The 16,753-nt window shown below is 39.9% G+C and overlaps 1 protein-coding gene across 1 annotated transcript; it reads right to left on the reverse strand.

Moving 5' to 3' along the window:
- Nucleotides 1–4,564: 4,564 nt before the first annotated feature.
- Nucleotides 4,565–16,349, reverse strand: LOC125378242 (hephaestin-like protein). The gene is made up of 12 exons (XM_048393523.1): nucleotides 16,113–16,349; nucleotides 14,193–14,446; nucleotides 13,437–13,649; nucleotides 12,563–12,890; nucleotides 11,712–11,818; nucleotides 10,916–11,126; nucleotides 10,325–10,602; nucleotides 9,613–9,818; nucleotides 9,022–9,208; nucleotides 7,887–8,099; nucleotides 7,124–7,331; nucleotides 4,565–6,685 (listed from the first exon to the last, which is right to left on the reverse strand). The coding sequence occupies exons 1-12, from the start codon at nucleotides 16,244–16,246 to the stop codon at nucleotides 5,725–5,727; spliced, it is 3,300 nt and encodes a 1,099-aa protein (XP_048249480.1). The 5' UTR covers nucleotides 16,247–16,349; the 3' UTR covers nucleotides 4,565–5,724.
- Nucleotides 16,350–16,753: the final 404 nt, after the last annotated feature.

The raw sequence follows: 16,753 nt of genomic DNA on the forward strand, positions 1-16,753 counted from the left end.
CGCAATTGGGATGTTTCGTTATCTGTTGGCTTAAACAGTGCGCAGAATGGATACGTGATTCATTGATATTCCGTTTCATTGAAAACATCGCAATGGTGGATCATTATTACAGCCTTCCTACATTCACGGTTCTGCGCATGCAGCAGCATTTATAACAAGGGTTAAGCGTGATTGATGTTTACGAGAGTGTAATACTCCATGTTGAAGTAAATGAAAGGACACTTGAATCCTCTGGCTTACTTTGCTCTCTTTGTAGGAAACCTGTAACTATTTTGATTGCCATTAGATGTAATGTCAGACAAGACGCCTGCTGCGGTTAACCATATCATTAAATGGCTGAATCTGAATCTGGTAACGCGGGATGACGCTTTTACTTGCGGGGCGTGCAATTGGACGATTTCTGTGCCGTTGGTTTATTTGTATTTAGTGTCTGGTAAACCTTATCAATAGATAATTGTGGGGAGAAATAAATTCGCAGTACACATGATCTTGCAATGTATTCAATAACCCATTGTCACAAGCATCTGTTTTACTGTTCTCAAAGTGCATCAATACTAATACAATATATATATATATATATATATATATATATATATATATATATATACATTGCATATATATATATATATGTGTGTGCGTGCGTGCGTGCGTGCGTGCGTGTGTGCGTGTGTGTGTGTGTGTGTGTGTGTGAACTATACTTGTGATACTAGTAGATAATATATACATCTTCCACAGATATATATGTTCGACGCTTCTTCCATCCACTATATCCGTTTCTCGCGACCTTCATGAAGTAAACTCTTCTTTCTGTATATGCTGTAAAGAACATTTTATTTTACATACATGCAAGCACAGTACACTGCAATTTCTTATATTACATTCTATATATATGAGTAAAGAATCCATGATACATTAAGTTGATATTAACCCATATCGGGACAGGTGTTGTATGCAAACTGTACACAGCTGATATGTATACCTACTCTGAACAATTATTACCTTCATATACAATTTCAGGGCTGTTGGTAATTATTGGAGCCATTGAGTATTTACTCTCGTCTGATACACTTTGGGTATTAAAAGTTTTCTTTGGGTATTAAAAGTTTTCTTTGGGTATTCCATATATAGTATACTCACTGGTCCAGTCTAGATCTCATGGGTATTTTTAAACAAATGACCGATTTTCAAAAAAAATATAAGACCGATTCTCTTTGAATTCCTTACGGATGAAACGGAATAAACAGACAGCACACTGGGATGTAACTAACATTGAAATCAAACCCAACCTCACTCACTCCCTGGTGAGCCCGCGGAGATTACAGATCAGATAGAGAATAGGTCACCAATACTCCATGCATGCTTGTCGTATTTAAAATGAGGATGGGTCACCATGTAACGAAGACCTTCCAAAAGGCAGACCGAGTAGTAAAGTTAAATATATAACAGATGAGAGTCAACCCCAGTTATTTAATAGACCTCCCAAACATTGTAATAAATCATACCCTGGCGTCTCTTTTCTGTTCATCCATAAGAACATTCTGTTGAACTTTGAATGGCGACTTATCTTGTATATTATTATAAGTTGAAAACACTATTGTAAAACCTGAAAGAAACTATGATTTTCCAGTATCTCTATATAATTGTTATCAACATATATGGGATTAAGACACCTTCTAGCTTCTCATTTTCTACCCACTCTTACGTTTAAAGAGTATCATGCTAACATCAGCAGAATGTTCCAACTCAATTAACAGTTGAGAAACGGTCAGAAAACTCCTGCTGAGTTTCTAGATGTTGTGGGACATTTAATTAAATTAAGTTGAATAGTTCAGTGACCAATGCTGTCAAAATTCTAGAGGATGTTAACTATGTGTCAACACAATGACCATTCAGTAGCAGTATAGGTCATTTGTTTCATGTATTTTGTGTCAATCCAATGTATTATGACTGCAAAGTCAGTAGCAGTATATGCCATTTGTTTCATGTTTTTGGTGTCAATCAAATGTATTATGACTGCAAAGTCAGTAGCAGTTTATGCCATTTGTTTCATGTATTTGGTGTCAATCCAATATATTATGACTGCAAAGTCAGTAGCAGTATATGCCATTTGTTTCATGTATTTTGTGTCAATCCAATGTATTATGACTGCAAAGTCAGTAGCAGTATATGCCATTTGTTTCATGTATTTTGTGTCAATCCAATGTATTATGACTGCAAAGTCAGTAGCAGTATATGCCATTTGTTTCATGTATTTTGTGTCAATCCAATGTATTATGACTGCAAAGTCAGTAGCAGTATATGCCATTTGTTTCATGTATTTTGTGTCAATCCAATGTATTATGACTGCAAAATCAGTAGCAGTATATGCCATTTGTTTCATGTATTTTGTGTCAATCCAATGTATTATGACTGCAAAGTCAGTAGCAGTATATGTCATTTGTTCCATGTATTTTGTGTCAATCCAATGTATTATGACTGCAAAGTCAGTAGCAGTATATGCCATTTGTTTCATGTATTTTGTGTCAATCCAATGAATTATGACTGCAAAGTCAGTAGCAGTATATGCCATTTGTTCCATGTATTTTGTGTCAATCCAATGTATTATGACTGCAAAGTCAGTAGCAGTATATGCCATTTGTTTCATATTTTATGTGTCAATCTAATGTGGCCTGCATTTTGGGAGGACACAATGAGACCTGGTTGATTTGTGTTCTAGCACCCTTATGTACAGTGTGGTTCGTTCTTTGTGTTATCAGTCATTGGATTGCCTGGCCCAGACATAAATATTGGAGTTACTTCCAATCGCTCTTTCTCTATGACTATTTCACCATCCTCTTCAAAAAAGCTAAATATAGAAGTTATATAACCACTACATTTACAGCACATGTTGCAGTTTAACATTCCCGACTGTAGTGTGGGGAAAGTGCTTTGTTTTAATTACATTTCTGTACAGTGATTGCATCTCACAGACAGGTATTTTGGTTTGCTATATTTCAATATTCCAACATATTCTAGCATATCCACATACATCACGCTGTCGAGTCTCACGCAGTGATCTCGTATTTCATCACAGACTAAGGTCCGCCTGCGTGGTCTAGTGGATAGAGCGTCTTACCGCAGAGCAGAGGGTTTACTGCCTTAAAACAAAATACGATAAACGATAGAATAACGTTTAGTCCCTGAAAATATATAATTTGGAAGGAAACAAATAACTCCATTTAAATTGAAGAGGAGCCCCAGTGAGCCAGGAGATTAATCAAGACATGTTTCATTTGGGGATTTTGTATTTCAGAAATGGTTTTGGAGAAGGAAAAATAATAAGGTTCAGGGACTGTGAGACAGACTAGTTACAAATAGTTCTTGTTGTTTCGTCTTTAAGGGGTAAAACAAGGACTGGCATGGTCGGCCCTGAGTCAATGTACTGTGTCTGAGAGGGGTATCATGTTACACTGCGCATGGTATCCCAGTTGGATAGCACTATATATAAAACCAACAATAGACCGGACCAGTACACACTCATACACGTGTATACACGTCGCTCGGTTTGAAATACCCGTTGTATTATATTCTATAAATACAAAAGCGACAAAACCCTTCTCATATTCATAAGAAATATCTGCTAAAAGCAGAGTCGATTGTTCGATTTCGACTTCATCATAAGCATGTGTTTATGAATCACTATCAAATAGTGATGATACCAGGTGTTCGCTAAAAGGTGAGCGTATCCTGCCCCACCGGTGGCACCCGTGTCACAAACATATCAAAAGGCAAGTCAATTGTTCACCTGAAACAAATGGTATATGTTAAACTAGGGAATTGCATCGGACGTAATTTTTGTCACTGATGTGTCAAATTTGGAAATGCCCCCCACACCATAAAACGTTTTGAAAGCTTTAGTGATGCCTTGAATGTTGTAACCTTGATCAAACAACTTCTAAGCAAGAGTCGTATGATGCTCTTTGGAATCTTGGTAGAAAGAGCAAAACTATATCTATAAACTATATTGTTGAAGAGTTCCAATACGTTAATGATAATAAAATTCACCGATAAATCTTCCAAATCTATGAATGCTTAGAATGCTCACACAGGGTTGGAATGTAGAGGGATGGATGCGCACCCATGCGCTTCTCATCTGGATTGGAGAACGTCAGAGTATTTATACCCTCAGGCTCTGTTGCTCTAATCCATTCGTGATATCGCCGGGACAAAATCGTAGTTATCTTGCCGGGCAAAAGAAAGTATACACTTGAAACTTGTATTTGACCAAAACAAGTACAAACGTTTACTTGCTTGGCTGAAAACACTCTCCGAATCACTGCATACGTTAGGTAAAAACAACAACTACGATACTTGTATCAAGTACATCACCATTGAATAACCATTTCTTGTTTCATTTTCAGGCACCATCAAACATAGCAGCAAACTTCGTTTCCCCTTGCTTAAGTTTGCGAATGCAATAAATGTTCACCTCATTCAATAACAACCATCAACATACTAGGAAATATTCTTTATTGCAAAAAACGTTAAAATAAAATATTATGAGAAAAAGATATCAGTGTATCTGATATCTTGTAAACACATTTGGAATGAGACATATAATAAACTACATGACATATATTATGACACATTCGTAACAAAGAAATATCTATATGCAACATTATCACAGAATTTTCTTCGATCATATAAATATTACACAAATCGAAAATATTGCAAAATACGGATATGTATATTCACGACACTTGACAAGCAATCACACCAATAATAATATATAAAATTCGATTAAATCGTCCATTTCATAAAGAAATACGTATGAAATAATAATCATAAAATTTATCAAAATCTGATTATGGGAGATCGAGGTTTTTTTTATCTCAACAGTAAGTAAGCATGATTTATGTAATAAAACTGTTGACAACATAATCTTCAAAATTTAAAATGAAAGCTCATGAGAAAATGATAGAAGCTGACTTGTAACTTGAAGATGTTTTCCATTCAATCGTCTTGTGATTCTATTATACTGGGAACCAATGTACATATATTAAGATCTTCTACAACCTGTCTTTAATGAAATATCAAACAACAGTGATGATGTAATACCACTAAACTACGGCTTGAAACTCACTCACTCACTCACTTTTCTCTAATAAATTAAAGGATTTTGTAATTCTTACACGCTCAACAAAGACCCTTTAGCCCATTTTTCAGAGATTCTGAAAACCACAGTGATGATGAAATACCACTAAACTACGGCTTGAAACTCACTCACTCACTTTTCTCTAATAAATTAAAGGATTTCGAAATTCTTACACGCTCAACAAAGACCATTTGCCCATATTTGAGAGATTCTGAAAACCACAGTGATGATGTAATACCATAATACTACGGCTTGAAACTCACTCACTTACTTTTCTCTCAATAAATGTAATGGGTTTCGTTATTCTAACATGCTCAACAAAGACCATTTGCCCGCATTTGAGAGATACTGAAAACGCATACACTTTTATGCTCATGAAAGAACATTAAATTATGAATACTGTCGTATGGGACACTTGATAACATGATGAAAACGATTTTTTAGTTCACAGCTAAACTAGCACTTCATGTAAACATCACATGGTAAGAAATATTATGGGATGCCAAATCCGGCGCCACATTAATTGTCTCTTCGGACTTTCCTCCCCCATTAAATAGACACGACAAAATGCGGCGCTAAGCCCAACTCACTCACGCTGTGTAACTACCGGCGTACTGTGGCGATGGGCGAACGGTGTACGTTACTTCCATGCCGCTCTTCACATGCTCACTGAAGTGACAATGCAGGATCCACGTGCCGGGGTTGTCCGTCAGCATCGTCACCACCTGTGTCGTCGACGGGAATACCTCAATAACGTCACCTCTGTGAACTTTGTCCGTTCTAAACAGGAACGTCTGTCCGTGGAAATGAACGGGATGATAGTCAAATGTTGATCCAAGTCCAAGAATAAACCAGTCAACACAGTCCCCTTCATCCATGACCAGACCATCCAGGTTACCATAGATACGACCGTTGATGGAATTCATGGAATTGCTTGCTCGGAACTCAGCATCACCAAGATCCGTTCTTTGCGGTGCGAATCTGTTGACATTGTCTTGGAGATACCAGCTGTCGTTCTCATCAAACACAAAGAAGAGGATGGCGAATTCTCGATCAACGTCGCGTCTTGTATCATCGTAATCCAGAGTCCCGGTGCTGCAGATGATCAACGGACCAACCAAACCGCTGTTCATGTCCTTGACAGAGTCCACGGACGAAAAATACATCCAGGATATACAGTCAGGGTCATTTTTTCCAGGACCGGCTCTACTGGGCACCTCCCAACGGTAGGTGAATGTTTGACCCGGAAGTACTCCGTCGTCACCTTTCTGACTGGTTCCGTCGTTGTAAAGCGATCCCTCATTGGCCTTGTCGTACCGGACCCCCTGAGGATGAATAGAGTACGGTCTGGTGGCCTTATTTTTGAAAACTACCTCTATGACATCCCCGACCTCACCTCTGATGACGGGTCCGAGAACCCCCAGGTGTTCCTGATTGGTTGTGCGGGTTTTGCAAGTATTAAATGTTGCATCTGTGTACTCCCGATAAACAGCCTTCTTGTAGGTACTACCAATGAAAAAGTCATCTTCCTTGACGAACAAGTTTCCTGGCCTGAAAAATAAGTGAAAAGCATTTGGGAGACGGTTCTAGAAGCGGACGTTAAATCACACAGCTTGCTTGTGCTTGTGTGTGTACAGTGAAACACTTCTAATCCAAGGCAGGTAAGAATTTACACCTCACTCAAACAATATTCAAGATATACAACGTTGTCCTGTAAATAATCGAGTCTGGACCAGGCAAATCAGTGATTGATATCATGAGCAACGTACCACGCCGTTGGGGTATGATGATTAGATTTTAATCGTGAACAGTAGATCAACATCTTTTATATCGCAATATAGGTGCATATTTCTAAAGATAAAAGATGCACATTTCAAATACAATATGATTCCAGTGATAAATTCTAATATATATGTACATATTATAGATATTCCCAACCCATTAAAAAAAATATGTTTAAACTAATCATATGGTTTCAGTTACACTTACAAAGAAGGATCTGTCAAGTTCTCCCCTGTCACGAGATCTCGCAGGATCGGAGCGTAGTCCCAGTCTACCTCCTCTGCAGCAATGAAGTACTTCCGAGTTTTGCTGCCTACGAAAGGCTTCTGCTGGGCCCCACACGATTTGACGTCATACAGAGCAACCATCCCTGTCTTCAAATGGAAGTTAGTCCGGCATACAAGTGCCCATTTACCTAGGAATGAGATATAACAGGGTCAAACATTGCTGAAATATATTTGCTTGTAACAAACGCAACTGGCTGCAACCATGTTGATTCTGAGAGGATATGACATGATAATCTCATCAAGTCTTATTTTCATCAATATTGCCAAATATATCAACAAATGAATCTGTATTTGAATGGTGTGCCTTATGATTCCAGGCATATAAATTCATGTCAATGGCATGGACCAATCTTCTAGACTTGATTGATACAGTAATTATCGATTTTCTTTCGTGTTCCTTACCATAGGGGAATACAAATAAATACATAAATATACAAGGTCCCAAGCTTTCGGCCTCTCGGCTTTCATCAGGCGCACTCTTTTGGTTTAGCACTACATTATTGGAGATGGTCTCATTGCTGTAATTTTTCATTACGTAATTATTTTTTAAAATGATATCACATGAACTTTGTTGGAATTTGCAATCTTTTAATTGGGATGACAACTTAGTTAAGTATATCACATTGTTAATATAACCAGCTCCCAATAAACCCGTGACTGACACTGACAAACGAGCCACTGACCAACTTTATCCGGTGTTGACAACAGAGTAACCGCTGAGCCAGGGATGATTTCTTTGCCCTCCACTTTTGTCCCCAGATAATCCAGCGTTTGTCCGTTGAAGTTCACCCCGTGCATGTCAAACCATCCCCCAAAGCCGATGATGTGCCAGGCAACTTCATTCCCCTGGCACATCTCCAGACCCTCCAGGTTGCCAAACATTCGCCCATTGATGGCTGTCATGAAGAAAGGAATATGCAATAGGCATAAATCGAACACAACTTTCCTAGTATCACGATAGATTTTTTTATTTATGACTTCCACACATGAACAACATATATACATCTCTGCTCTGACAAATTAACGTCCTTCTGATACATAAAATTATCAAACATATTCAACGATGGCACAGGTAAACGATAACCGTTCATATCAATAGATATATACAAATATTTACTTGTGTGTAATGGAATCAATATGTCGAAAATAATGCATTTTTACAACAGTAACTACATCTTCCCGACGCAAGAGAGTTAACTGACTATAAAGACCAGTTTCCACCCTTGCCGAAATAGGCTGGAATTCCTGGGCTCGATCTTGGCGCCACCAGTGGATGCTATGAGTTATGTCCCTTCTGAGTTTCTCCTGTGGACCAATCCGATTCAATCACTTGCATTTGTTTCGAACAAAATGGCGCCGCCCAGACAAGACGATCTGATCGATAATCAAGGTCTATATTGTGATAAAACGGGTCTTACATCGCGCATCAAATCACGCGAGCACCTTGATTAAAAACGTGAAAAAGTTTGGAAAATATCTGTAGACAACGAGTTGGCGGGGCACATGCTTTGCAAATCCTGCAATCGACCGACAGTTTACGAACCGGATTTCGATTCGATTTCGTTGCGAGATTTTGATTGGACTATGCATAGACTCGTTAGTCCACAATACCAGCCTATAGCTAGCTCGGCAAGGCAGGAAACTGGACTTTTAAAGTCAGTTAACTCTCTTGCCTCGGGAACATGCAGCTACTACTACCTATACCACAACTGTCGTCTGGTTTAGACATTAGACCGAACTAGTATGTCATATATCATTTTAAACACTCATTCGTCGATTACAGCTCTACGAGGACTGACACTGCTTTTTGTCACCTACCATGTTTTCGGTTTGAGCCGAAGAAGGCAGGGTCATCCTTGTTGACGGACGCTGGGTCCGTTGTGAAGGTCTGGATGTTGTGGTCAATATACCATGACCTGTTCTCGTCCACTGTCATGAACAAAAGGTACAGGTGGGTCAGACGACTGAACCAGGTGGGTCGTCTCCTTCTGAACAAGAACCCAGACTGAAAGGAAAAGGCGTTTGTGAGTGAGCAGGTGTGGTTCTGAACCGTTTTTAGCAACACTCACAACCATATCACTTCGCGGGCACCAAGAATGACCATGGGTTTTACATATAATTGTAATTTTGGGGGGAATGGAACATGGTCTCCTTGTTGACTCATCAAGCTTCAACCAACTGACTACCCTCCCTTTCCCAAAAGACATTTGCAGTACATGTCACCCATCATGTTTTCTGGTGCCCGTTGGGCAACAACAATTTACTCAATTTGGATAAAAAGTATATACGGCCAGTTGTAAAAGGATTTGTTTCAATATGTTATGTCAGTCTCAGTTAGTAAAGAAATTATGTTGATAGAAATATGAAGAAATTAGTGGTCTGGTATGAAAATGTCAGTAACCGGCTCACCGATTGTTTTTTAAGTTGGCCTCTATTGCAGACGAGGAGAGGACCAAGGAGGCCTGAGTGCACGTCTCTGATTGGGTCAACCGCGGAGTGATACGTGTGCGTCAAACACTCGAGGTCATCTCGTGTAGGTCCCATAATCTGGGGGACCCGGAACTTGTAGGTGATTGTCTCCCCTGGCTGTGCTACTTTCCCCGTCGTCTGATTGCCTGAAACGAAAACATGTAAAATGTATACCGTATTGTTATACAGATTCCGACGTGAGAAAGTGAATTTTGTTTCACGCCGCATCATTTCAGCGATATTTTAGTTAGTTTTTGTCCAATGTGTGGCGATGTCTCTTTTGAATACACAATGCCTTTTGTTTCTCGGACAATCGGGTTATATAATTCAAGTACGTTTTTAGGTATTATTTAGCGAATAAATATATAACTTGGGATCACATCTGTGTAAGCTCGTGGCGTGTTCACTTTAAGTTGGAGCAAAGTTCGAATAGCACGGTTTGTAGATGGTACCGCTTCGATGAAACTTACGAGCAAGGCATGGTTGTGACCGGCCACCACTAAACCAAAGAGCAACGGATCTTAGCAACTAAGGGACGCAACTCTATACAATGAACTACGCGTTGAACAACATGGACACTGATTTTGAATGATGCAAATTAAAACTGCTTGAACAATGTCGGATGTTTTAGCGACAAAAGCTCTATACTTACTCTTGGGGTTTTTGTAAAGGAAACCTTCATTTTCTTTTGTAAACATAACGCCGTGTGGATATACTGAGTACTGCCTATCGGCGTTATTGCGGAACACGATCTCGATTGTCTCCCCTTCCTCGGCTGCAATGACAGGTCCCATGAATCCCAAGTGTTTCTCGTTATCCTCCCGTTGTTTCTTCGTCCGGAAACTATCATCAGTATATTCCACATACACAGCTTTCTGATACACTCCCCCTATGCGGTCTGGTCCTCGGGTAAAATACTGGCTCGCGGTGCTGAAACATTGAACATTCAAACTTGAAATATATGTGATTTTAGGGAGGGATATAGCTAGGCCAAGGTAAAATGCCAATATCCGTTAAATACTATATCATACACTCAACTTATTTATGATGCATATCCATCGTGTGGTTAATATTAGAAAAACTGAGCAGAGAAATGCCTCAGTTTCATGTCACGAATTACAAGATCAAGACCCAGACTTAAATTTGGTGACAAACCGTTGAGTGCAGACACCTTTTAGGCCGTCATTATACGTGTGTTAAAAACATGTTCTCTTCTTGACGTTAATAACATGAAAGTGCTTACCCTACAGAATCATCAGTGAGATTTCCTCCATTGAACAAATCTTTACCGGAAGGACCATAATCCCACTCGATGAGCTCCGCAGCAAGATAGTATTTCCTGTTCCTGGATCTGCCGTAGCCCCATGGAAGCCTCGGGGATTCGAACAAACTAACATGTCTCTTCCCACGCCAGCCTCTGCGAGGGTTGACATTCAGGAATGCGTGCATGCCACCTGAGGATAGTGAGAAATATATCCTTTTTCTAATTGGAAATAAACAATTGCAAACGTCCTTACGTATATGTCGAAGCGACTGACATGTTAAAATACACGTACATTGTAAACTATCTTCAGAAAGTGAATGATTCAAAATGGTTTCACACCACAGTATTCCAGCATTATAACGGCGGAGATCACACATCGGGGGACACTAGAAATAGTAAGGATTCGAACCAGTCGAACGTTTGTAAACCTACGGACCTTTTCTTCCTGTGTGTTCATACCTATCTTATAGTCTAACCTTATAGTTAGTGAGTGAGTATGGTTTTACGCCGCTTTGAGCAATATTCCAGCAATATCACTGCGGACACCAGAAATTGGCTTCACACATTGTACCCATGTGGGGAATCGAACCCGAGACTTCGTCATGACGATCGAATGCTTTGACCACAAGGCTACCTCACCGCCCCTTAATTTATAACATTTATTTACTGGGGGATAAAATCCATATTTCCACATTTTTTCCTTGATTAACATCTAAGTATTGGCTGATGCGAATCGACACAGTAAGGAAGGTATTGTAACAAGAATTCCACCTACCGTCGAATGCCTCGGCGATCCTACTGGACAGCAGCCACGTGCCTGTGTTGATGGGCGTCATACGAGCTGATACAAACGTAGCTGGGTAGAAGGTGACCGTGTCCACTCTGTAGCAGACCCAGAACATAGGTAATTATGAGTACAGATGGTCAATGTAAGGCCAATATTCTGGGTTTTACTCATAATACTACGGTATGGAACTGAACCTCGTCAGAATCAGATCAACACGTCACAAGAGAAAGACTAAACCTTAGAATATATCTAAAGGAAAGCTTTGTCACTGGATGGGGAATTCTCACCCCTTACCGTTTTCGTTTTGGTAGCTTCCTGAAACCACCTTAAGGGCAGTTTGCTCGAGCACATTGACAATTTGATCAATTTTTGTAAATGTTGCTACAGCACTTTGTTTGCTCACGCAATCTTTAAGATGTATATAAATTGGAGCTGTTAATAATCCACAGCTAACATATAGACAGTGTCTAAGTTCGTTTGTTTGTTGATTGGTGCCGCAGAGAGAGAAACACTTTTTTAAAGTCTTATGTAATGTTTGTTTGTTTGTTTGTTTGTTTGTTTAACGCCGCACTCAGCACTATTCCAGCTATATAACGGCGTTCTGTAAATAATCGAGACTGGACCAGTCAATCCAGTGATTGATATTATGAGCATCAACCTACGCAAGTGGGATACGATGACATGCACCAGTCAAGTCACGGAGCTTGACCACAGTGTCTGGGTCTATCACAAGGCACGAAACACAACGTTTAGTCCAAGACTGGTATTGAATAGACAGTAGAATATAGTCTTTAGTCTTATCTTATCGACTTCCATCATTTTTTAGTCATACCACGTACCTGTGGTTTCTGAACGTCAGGACTTGTCCGCTGAAGTGGGCACTCTGAATCCCGGTGTTCAGTGAGAGGAAGTGGAAGACGACGTCATCACGCTGTCTCACATCGAGGCCAGGCAGGTTTCCGTACATATAGCCGTTAACGTGGAACAGCAAGTTGGACGTTTGGAAGGAGCCATCGTTATTGTTGCTGAGGGACAAGCATGCGGAAGGATTGCCACATTTGTCAAGGTTTTGGGAGAGGAGCCAACTCTGTCCTTCGTTCGTCTGGTCCATGTACAGCACAAATTCTTTGTCAATGTCACGGCGTGTGTTGCCAAAACGAAGCGTTCCTTTAATATATAAAGACATATACTGACGTTTTGTCCAGCGTCTAGTGTTTAACAAGAGACGTTAAAGCCGCTGGGGACCGACTATTTGTTATGGTATATACATGTATGTTGAAATCCCGAGACAAACATACGTAAATTCATATATATGTTGAAACCCCGTGATACATGCTAGATTAGGCAGGAATTGGGGATGAATATAAATACTGTTAATAATTATGAGCCTGGAATAATTCAAATTAGAGAAGTGTAGTTAATAATTATACAATATTTTGTATATCATTTGATATTGATGAAGTAGAACTGCAGCAATATGAGTATTAAACCCTTTTGCATGAGTTTGGGTAAAGATTTTGTAAAGAGTTTTGCCCCTTAGTAGTGCCAGGGTCAGCTGATCGTGTGTTCGTTTCCCAATATCCAGACATATGCATGTGTCAGGCAGTGTCAGCCTTCCCCAAAACAGTAAGCTCATTCTCCATAATATGTAAATGAAACACTGTTTTTGGTGGCGTTATATAAGACTCTGTTGCTGCGATCATGCGTACTCACCTTTCTTGCAGGTCATGAGAACGCCGACCAATCCGCTGTCTACATCCTGGACCGGGAACACGTGGGAGTGATAGGCCCAGGCCAGACACCGCGAGTCGTCGCTTGTTGGGGCGAAGTTGGACGTCACCCGCCAGACATATGTGAACGTCTCCCCGGGAGCTACACCGTCATCGGCCTTGTCTGAACCTGTCGTCGCGTCCACGTAAAGTGCACCTTAAAATGACAAAAACAAATTAACAAAACACAAACATAAAAATAATAATAATAATAATAATGCCTGACTGTGCCAGGATCACCCAAACTCTCCTTGCTCCATTTATTCATTTTAATCTGTATAATAATCATAATTAGTAGTATTGGTATTTATCATCATCATTATCACCATAATAAGTTTTTAAGATATATAACCACTTGGCTTACTCTCCCGCTGAGACCCTGGTTAGACTAAGTATGCAGTATTCCATTGCTTTCGAGTGGCAACTTAATTGGATCCGGTGGTCAGACTCGTTGCGTGTCACCGAACCCTGACACCGAGAGACGTTGCTCATACTATCAACCACTGGATTTTCCAGTCCACACCAAATTACTTTCCATAAGCCGTGAGGTAACCGCAATATTGATGACAGCGGGGATATACAAAGAAACAAACAAGGCAGCACTGCCATCACTACATCAATGACAACATACTACTACATCTGAAAAAAACATCATCTCTGTGACAAGGAAAACGATCATAGCTTCAACAATAAAACTAACCTTCGGCATCTTTGTTGTACTGGACTCCGTGTGGATGGACACTAAAATTTCGCCCTGCAGTCATCGCCATATTCTTGAAGTAGACTTTGATAGTGTCTCCAACCTCGGCCCTCAGGATTGGGCCAACGTATCCCAGACTTGCTGCATGGGGACGCTGCTTCGTGAAACTCCCATCCGTGAATTCCCGATATACTATTTTCCTATACACACTTCCTATACGGTCCTGTCCCGGCTTGAGATACGTGTCAAAATCACTGGGAAAAAGAATAAATAGATTTGATACTGGTATATACCAGGTATATCCCAAAAGGTTCCATGGTAGAATAGGTCTTCAGCAACCCATGCTTGCCGTAAAAGGCGACTATGCATGTAAGAGGCGACTAAAGGGATCGGGTGATCAGGCTCGCTGACTCGGTTGATGCATGTCATCCCAAATGCGTGGGTCGATGCTCATGATGTCAATCACTGGATCGCTGGTCGAGACTCGATTATTTAAATACCGCCATCATACTGATGGCATAGACAAGCATAGTTTGTTGGCACCTATATTCGTTTACCCGGAATCCTCACCGATCCACTCAATCGGGTTACATTTACACATCACCAACCAAGCCACCAAACCTGGACCCCTGACCATTTACTCCCCTCGCTGAGGATTCAAACCTGGAATCCCGACGGAGTAATGTCATGGTAGAATAGGGAATGATGCACCTCCCTCAGTGAATACAAGTTTAATAACGGCACTGTTTACAGTTGTTAGATATTCCACAGCGTGTGATCATGAAAGAGAGCAGTTGACAATAAAAGTGATCATACAGTTCAGAAATCAATTAAATACTCAGTTTTCCACATGTAATATACCTTGTCTGTGGTTACTTAATCCTCAATGTCTACAGGTCACGTGACTGCTCATTCTCGGGATAACGTGAAACATGAAGGAAGATTTCGGGTTTGTGGGAGGTCAGATTTCCTTATACCTAATTGATTGCTAATAGGAGTTAAATAGTAGACTCACTCGGCCACGTTACGACGGTCGATATTGTATTGTATTTACAGACCGCCGTCATATGGCTGGAATAATGCTTAGTGCAGCGTTAAACAACAAACAAACAAATTATCTGCAAAGGGGGTGTTCAAGCTTACGACCAACGTCAATACTTCATAATGTAGGTTTTGTATACACTACGTTCAATAAATTTTGAACTGAAAAAAAGGATTCCCCTCTTTAAGGAAAGTTTCTGAGAACACACGATACACATGACACGATGTGCAAGTTCAACGAGGGATTACACAAATCAAATATCTGCCTTGAGAGAAAAAACAATAATTTAATTTTCCACGTTTTATTCGGTAATATAAACTGCCGAGCAGAAGAAAATATACACTTGAAAATTGGATTTTACCAACATATTACATTGTTGGTTTGTTGTTTAGCGCCGCACTCAGCAATATTCCAGCTTTATGGCGGCGGTCTGTAAATAATCGAGTCTGGACCAGCAAATCCAGTGATTGATATCATGAGCATCGATCCACGCACTTGGGATCGATGACATGCATCAACCAAGCCTGACCAAGCCTGACCACCCGATCCCGTTAGTCGCCTTTTACCCAAATATTACAAACATAATAAAACGTTACTAAGCTTGAAACAGTCACCGAAGCACTACTAACTGTTCAAAACAGAACTATAAAACCCGTATCAAATCATCGCGATAAAATAACCATTTTTTGTTCGTTAATTTTTTGCCACCGTTAAACCCGATTGTGTTTTTTCTTTTGTCCAGCATGTTATATGTAAATCTAGCAACACAATAAAGTTCGAAAGCAACAAAACAAGGACAATTAAAAAATAATATCCTTAGGTACAAGCGACAGAACATGTATTAAATATTAAATATTTTACATTCGAAAAATACCTACCTGTTGTTATTCACCATGTTTCCATTGGGCGCATAGTTCCAGTTAATTTCAACAGCGCCAATGCAGTACTCGCGCATTCGAGCATTCGCTAAATTAAATAGAGTCAATACGCAAAACAAAACGAAAAACTTCATTTCATGAAAAAATAAAATCTCAATCTGAAAGGAATTCAAATTGCAATTTTCTTGCAATGTCAAAAATATATCACCGAACTAAAACTATATACCAGCTTTCAGTGATTCGATGCCCGTTGTGTTCCGAAGCTTAACGTTTGTCCATTTTATAGCTTTTCCAAACCGGATGAGGCACATGAATGGCATTGACGTGTACTGTTGACGTACCAGGAAGGCGTGGACAGATCCGTGATAAGGAGGTTGGTATTGGACTTTCCAGAATAGTCGGATATGTAACTAAATTTAGGAACAACTTTAAAGTTTTCACCTGTAGATTGCGACACAGTATTTAGCTTTAGCTCCCACCTGTGTTCAGTCACGTCCGCAAGAGGTTACTCAGTGAACCTGATATACGCGGGTTCCTCATACAAACAACATAAAGGCAGCTTTTATTCTGCGGTGCTTAATATTATCGTTACAATAGGTGTGACTATTAGAATCGTTTCATATGAATTCATACTTGGTTTA

The sequence above is a fragment of the Haliotis rufescens genome, unplaced genomic scaffold (genome assembly GCF_023055435.1).
Source record: "Haliotis rufescens isolate VD_foot unplaced genomic scaffold, xgHalRufe1.0.p SCAF_12, whole genome shotgun sequence".
Classification (NCBI taxonomy): Eukaryota; Metazoa; Mollusca; class Gastropoda; order Lepetellida; family Haliotidae; genus Haliotis; species Haliotis rufescens.

Bases quoted from the DNA above. Each gene is read 5' to 3' on its own strand.
- LOC125378242 (XM_048393523.1), bottom strand. From the start codon at position 16,246: ATGAAGTTTTTCGTTTTGTTTTGCGTATTGACTCTATTTAATTTAGCG. The intron at 14,447-16,112 runs GTAGGTATTTTT...TCTTTTTCCCAG, and splicing joins AACATGGTGAATAACAACAG to TGATTTTGACACGTATCTCA. The intron at 12,891-13,436 runs GTGAGTACGCAT...TATATATTAAAG, and splicing joins TCTCATGACCTGCAAGAAAG to GAACGCTTCGTTTTGGCAAC.